Below are 6595 nucleotides of genomic sequence, written 5' to 3'. Positions count from 1 at the left end.
TAAAACTCAGTAACAAACCAAAATCTAACTAATAAACATACATGGAGCTCCTGTATAACTGAATAGGAAAAATCTAAAAACTCCAAAACCGTTTGTTTCAGTAATGTTTAAAATCCACAAATGCTTTGTTTACTCAAAACATGCTGAAAACTATTTTTCAGGCCTAAATATATGTACAGTATATGCTAAATATATTACTTTATTATTTATTATTTATTTATTTAATTTATTTATTAAATTTATTTATTTTTTATTCAAGTGTAAATCCAGTCACATGTCCCAGTCACATTTTCTTGGTTAAATAAACATTACTTACACTATTGGAAAAAAAAAAAGAAAACAATTCTTACTTTATTTTTTTTACATTTACCATGTAATCAATATTCTGTTTATTAAAGCCAAGTATGAATCTCATCAAGTTAGTGTTTTTAAGAATTATACATTTATTCCAAAATAATAACTCAAGACAGCAACAATTTAAACAATATATTTTATTAGTGAACTTATGTTCAGCTATTCTTTTTAATAGTTAACGTTTATCTATTTTTGAATTTCTCAGATCATCAGTCATCAAAGCTCGGTGAATATTGGTCACAGACACAGATTTACTTTAAAGCTGATTACTCACTAAAAACTCCCACAGATCATGTTTTCAGGGCGTTTCAAGTCTTATTTTGACGTAACCGTGATTACATCTAAGCGTGTGAGTTGTTTACTTTTTTAAATTAGTCTTCCCATTAATGACATTATATTGTTCATTGGCGGGATTTATCGCATGAACCAATCACAGCCGATCATAACCAGTCATATCCGGTCATATCGTGATGGAGGCATTGTCTCCTCTTACGTGATTTTCCCCCATTCATTCTCAGTTACCCCCCAATTACCGCTTTAGTCGGTCTGTTAAAACTCAGTGGGCTCAGGGGAGGCGAGAGAGACGCGGACTCCTGCTGTAACTTTACCTGCGGGTGTCGCTGTTGGACAATGATTCTTTAGAAAAACCAGTGATTTATACACTTTTTAATGTTATATTTTGTAATTTGGCATTGTTTTATTTTTGTGCTACTAATTTTTTTCTCATCCAATATTTTGAGGAGGCGCTGCCTCCCAGGCCTCCTTGGAGGAAACACCCCTGATTAAAAAAAAAGTATTTATTTGACTATTTTATGTATATATATTTTATTTAGATTTTTTTATTTTTATTTTACTTAAATATTTATATAAATTTTGCATTCATTAAAATTTGTATAAATTATTTTTATATATTATTTATATATTTATCTGTTAATTTTTTCACTTATTTATATACACTTTTACGCATTTATATTTTTAAATTATATTTATATTTGTATTTTATATATTGCATTTAATTTTTTATTAATAAATTTTTTTGTTTTGCTTTTGTTTTTAGTTATTTTCATTACATTTTAAATTTATTTTTATATTCGGTCAGCTGAGGGTTCAGCATTATTTAATGCTGAATATTCTGTTTCACTGTAAAATATCACATTAAAAAAAGTTTCATGTTTCTTAGTGACTTTAAAACGCAGTAGTAAATCATCTTTAGAGCAGGAGAATAATCAAATGCTTAAAATGTGTAAAAAGCAGTAATCTTTGCTTTCCATTTCTGCGGTTGTTTCTGCTCTCTTGCGACAGGTCGATCTGATCGGCGTTGCAGAAATCGTTCACATGCTGCTGTTTAATCGGCCGATGAAAGTGACGCAGGAAAACTCGGCCTGGAGTTTGGATGAAGGATCTGGATCTCAGCACAGGTAAGAACGTCATCTGTCATCATTGTACAGAAAAACATGAATTCATGCCATATTTTACCCCAAAATCAGGAGAAAGCATACAGAGAATTATGTATATATTTTAATTCAAATAAAGCACATTTACCCTAAATTTATCATTGTAATTAAAAAAAAAAAGTGCACACCTTTTATAATGTTTGTTGCTGCCTTTAGCTCATGCAAATTATATGTCACAGTTATGTAATATTAATAATGTGATTTTTTTGGGCATGAAATGTGATGTTTTTTGTGAGTTTAACACATGCATGCAGGTGAAATATTCGATCAGAAGGACGTGAGACGAGCTGCTCTTGTTTGTTTCAGCATTCCCGTCGAGCCTTTATGGAAGCAGTTTTTCCACGTGCTTCTGAATCCAGAGGAAAAGTCTTCAGAGCTGCTTTTGTCCGAGCTCATCGCTAACGTGAGGAACAACTTATGAAGTCAAGCTGCACTCATTTGTTGTAAAATAATGCCATTTGTTAAAGAACAGCTCTGATTATGAATTGGTGGCTGTGGTATTAATGTTATATATTGCTTTTTACACATTAATAAACTATTTTCTCAACGTAATCTTGGGTGTTTTTTGAATCCATAATTAAGAAAATCTGTTAATTCTCAGAAATTGAGGGCATCTGAAAGTTGTAGTCTTTGAGATCTGAAAGATCATTTCTATTAAATAATGACTTGAGCTATGAGAGGCTGTGTTATAGAATGAATAAAGGGTGTATGACACTAAATAATATCAGTATCTTTTGCGTTTTATGAAAATGCTGCTACATGATTAAAATGTTTATTAATTTCATTTTATTAAGAAAATATTCAAATATAATTCAAAAAATATATATTATTTAAAAATAGTCAACCTTCCACTAGATGGTGTGATGAAATCGAAGGTTTTTCATTGGCAAGCAGCACTAAAAGCTTTCTTTAGTTTAGTTTTTTTGGCCTCAGTAGACTTGTATTTTGGGTTCAGATTATTAGACTGTTTTGAATCTCCATTATTTGATTCATGTTGCTTTGAAAACCTGAAAATCAATGTACAGATCACCAAAATGAGACACATTCTGCTGTATGACAATGAACTGCATGAATCACTATTACAGCAGTTATTATTTAGTTCATTCAAACTCTCTTTTCATGTTTTCATGATTGCATTTTTTGATTGCACGTTACAAAAAGGTCCTGCTAATTAACATGAGTTAGAACTAAAAATAGCAATGAGCAACGTGTGTGAGTGTGAGTGTGTGTCAGTATGTCTGAGAGAGAGAGTGTGTGTGTGTGTGTGTGTGACTGTCTCTCTCTGTGCGTGTGTGTGTGAGAGAGAGTGTGTGTGTGTGTGTGTGTGTGTGTGTGTCTGTGTGTGTGTGTGTGTCTCTCTCTGTGTCTCTGTGTCTGTGTGTGTCTCTGTGTCTGTGTGTGTCTGTGTGTCTGTGTGTGTCTGTGTGTCTCTGTGTCTGTGTGTGTCTGTGTCTGTGTGTGTCTCTGTGTGTGTCTCTGTGTGTGTCTCTGTGTGTGTCTGTGTCTGTGTGTCTCTCTGTGTGTGTCTCTCTGTGTGTGTCTCTCTGTGTGTGTGTGTCTGTCTGTATTGTCTCTGTGTGTGTGTGTCTGTCTGTGTCTGTCTCTCTCTGTGTGTGTGTGTGTGTGAGAGAGTGTGTGTGTGTGTGTGTGTGTGTGTGTGACTGTCTCTCTGTGCGTGTGTGTGTCAGAGAGAGAGTGTGTGTGTGTGGTTGTGTTTAGCATGTTTGTTAATGTCAGTCAGTATTTGGCCATAATAAAACTGAACATTGAGAGATACCTCAGTTTGTGTTTCTCTTCCAACACCTAGTCATACTGACATTCAAACATATAAATAAAACGAAATATTTGCTTGAGGTCGGTTATAACATGTTTCATCAGAACTATCCCAGAGTCTTGCAGCCATGAACTAGCTCACCTTACAGCTAACAGCCAAAACATTAGCACTAACATCTTCATGAAAAATACCTACACAAACACACAATAAACGTAATGTAACTTTGATGAGTTTAACTACAAAGCAGGGACTATAAAGGGAAGTATAAAAAGTTACTTTCTTACCCCAAAATGAGTTTTTCTCCTCTAAAATCTGCTGTGTGCCACAGGCCTCTGCTTCCTCACATTTGGAATAAGGGCTAAACTGAGAATGTGTGAAGTGAAGCAGGTGATTTGTAACTTGTTTCTTATTTGAGAGACTGGAAGTGTTACATCTGACCCGTGTTACAACCATCCCCGGTCTCCCTCTATACCTCCGAATAACCATTCAGCGTCCATCAGTCAGCTAGAAGAAAATAACTATAAAGAAGAGCATTTTGCTAAATATATGCACTATATACACTGCTGTTCAAAAGTTTGGGATCAGTAAGACTTGTAATGTTTTTAAAGAAGTCTCTTCTGCTCATCAAGGCTGCATTTATTTGATTAAAAATACAGAAAAAAACTGTAATCTTGCAAAATGTTATTACAATATAAAATAATGGTTTCTATTTTAATATCCTTTAAAATATAATTTATTTCTGTGATGCAAAGCTGAATTTCCATCATCATTACTCCAGTATAAAGTGTCACATGATCTTCAAAAATCATTCTAATATGCTGATTTATTATTAGAATTATCAACAGTTGTGCTGCCAAATATTTGTTTGTAAACTGATACTTTTTTCAGGATTCTTTGATGAATAAAAAGTTAAAATATAAATCTTTTCTAAAAATATAAATCTTTGCTATCACTTCTTATCAATTTAACACATCCTCGCTAAATAAAAGTTTTAATTTCTTTCAAAAAAAGAAAGAATAAAAATGTACCGACCCCAAACTTTTGAACAGTAGTGTATATTGTTAGAAAAGATTTCTATTTTAAATAAATGCTGTTCTTTTTAACATTTTATTCATCAAAGAATCCTGAAAAAAGTATCACAGTTTCCAAAAAAATATGAAGCAGCAACAGTTTCAAGCTCTGATAATAAATCAGCATATTATTATGATTTCTGAAGATCATGTGACACTGAAGACTGGAGTAATGATGCTGAAAATACAGATGCACATCACAGAAATACATTAGATTTTAATGTATATTAAAATAGAAAAATATTATTTTACAATATAAAATTTTTTCCTGTATTTTTGATCATACTTTTGAGCATAAGAAACTCCTTTAAAAAACATAAAAAATCATTATGATCCCAAACTTTTGACCGGTAGTGTATATGCGCTTATTCATATTTTTACTAAGATAAAATTCAACACCTCCTTTATAACTGCATGTTACTAATGAAGAGAAGCAGACTGGATGTGTGTATGACACATGATAACATTTATAAGATGCATTGAGGAGGAGCCCAAACTACACTCAATGGCCAAGTGATGCTGATATAGTTATGGACCGTAATATTGGCACAGATTCTGCACTCTCAGAAAAAAAAGGTACAAAAGCTGTCCCTGGGGCGGTACTTTTTCAAAAGGCACACCTTTATACCTAAAGACTCCATATTGGTGTCTTAAAGGTACATATTAGTATCTAAAAGGTGTACCACCCCAGTGACAGCTTTTGTATATATATATATATTCATATAGTTCTCAAGTTGTCAAGTCAAGTCAAGTCACCTTTATTTATATAGCGCTTTGGACAACCAGCTAGCAGTGCATTACAGTAGTCCAGTCTAGAGGTCATGAATGCATGAACTAGCTTTTCTGCATCAGAAACAGGTATCATGTTTCGTAACTTGGCAATGTTTCTAAGATGGAAGAATGCTGTCTTTGTAACATGGGAAATATGATTTTCAAAAGACAAGTTGCTATCTAATATAACACCCAGATTTTTGACTGTAGAGGAAGTAACCGTACATCCGTCTAGTTGCAAATTGTAATCCACGAGATTCGGTGTACTGTCTTTTGGTCCAATAAGTAATATCTCTGTCTTATCCGAATTTAATAGGAGAAAATTATTGGTCATCCAATCTTTTACATTTTTAACACACTCTGTTAGCTTAGATAATTTAGAAGTTTCATCTGGTCTTGTTGAGATATATAGTTGAGTATTATCGGCATAACAAGTTGTTAAAGACGTTTAGTTCCCACTTTAAGTGAACCTTAGTAGAAGATGAGACAAGACAAGATGAGACCTAAACACACGACAGTGTGACTAAAGTGTTAAAAAAAATAAAACATGTTTATTCTGTGGCACTTAAAAAAATAATTCGCCGCCTATTTTTGTTTCTTATGTCTCCTTCATTTATTTATTTTTTATTTTTTGTCTGGAGCCCTGCATTTGCAATAAAATAAAATATTCCATGATCATATTAGCCATAACCTTAAACGGCACCAACAAAAACACACCAAAACATTGTCATAAAGCAGAATGTGATGAACTCTACAGATGTCCGGACTCCCATGGTTCTCATGTACTGTACTGTGTGTGTGTGTGTGTGTATGTTAATGTTTGACCTCCAGTGGGAGGAGTTCACAGCTCTTTTGCTAGTTAAATGACTTCTGTCTCTAGTACAGGAAAGATTGTGACAAGCAGTTCTTCGTTGTTGACCAGACTAACGCACCTGCACACCTGCTGGGTAAGTAGCTTGTGTTAAAGGGGTCATATGATGCCCATTTTCCACAAGTTGATATGATTCTTTAGGGTCTTAATGAAAAGTCTGTAACATTTAACAAGTTTGGTTAAAATTTCTCAATGGTAGTGTAAAAAACAGCTTTTTTACCCTGTCAAAAACAGCTCTTTTCAGATCAAGCCGTTTTTGTAGCATTTTCCTTTAAATGTTAATGAGCAATGTTGACCCCGC

At 33.4% G+C, this 6595-nt stretch overlaps 1 protein-coding gene across 3 annotated transcripts in view; it reads left to right on the top strand.

Annotated features, from left to right (window-relative positions):
• Positions 1-2351, top strand: part of bub1ba (BUB1 mitotic checkpoint serine/threonine kinase Ba) — a 40845-nt gene extending 38494 nt beyond the window's left edge. For all 3 annotated transcript variants that reach the window (XM_016450875.1, XM_016450876.1, XM_016450874.1), the window contains exons 16-17: positions 1657-1772; positions 2115-2351. In XM_016450875.1, coding sequence (XP_016306361.1) covers positions 1657-1772; positions 2115-2229 — 231 coding nt within the window. In that variant the 3' untranslated portion in view covers positions 2230-2351. The remainder of the gene's footprint in view (positions 1-1656; positions 1773-2114) is intronic.
• The last annotated feature ends 4244 nt before the right edge of the window (positions 2352-6595 follow it).

Source organism: Sinocyclocheilus anshuiensis, unplaced genomic scaffold (genome assembly GCF_001515605.1).
Source record: "Sinocyclocheilus anshuiensis isolate Anshui unplaced genomic scaffold, SAMN03320099.WGS_v1.1 scaffold595, whole genome shotgun sequence".
NCBI lineage: Eukaryota > Metazoa > Chordata > Actinopteri > Cypriniformes > Cyprinidae > Sinocyclocheilus > Sinocyclocheilus anshuiensis.
This window is presented reverse-complemented; position numbering and strand designations above follow the sequence as displayed.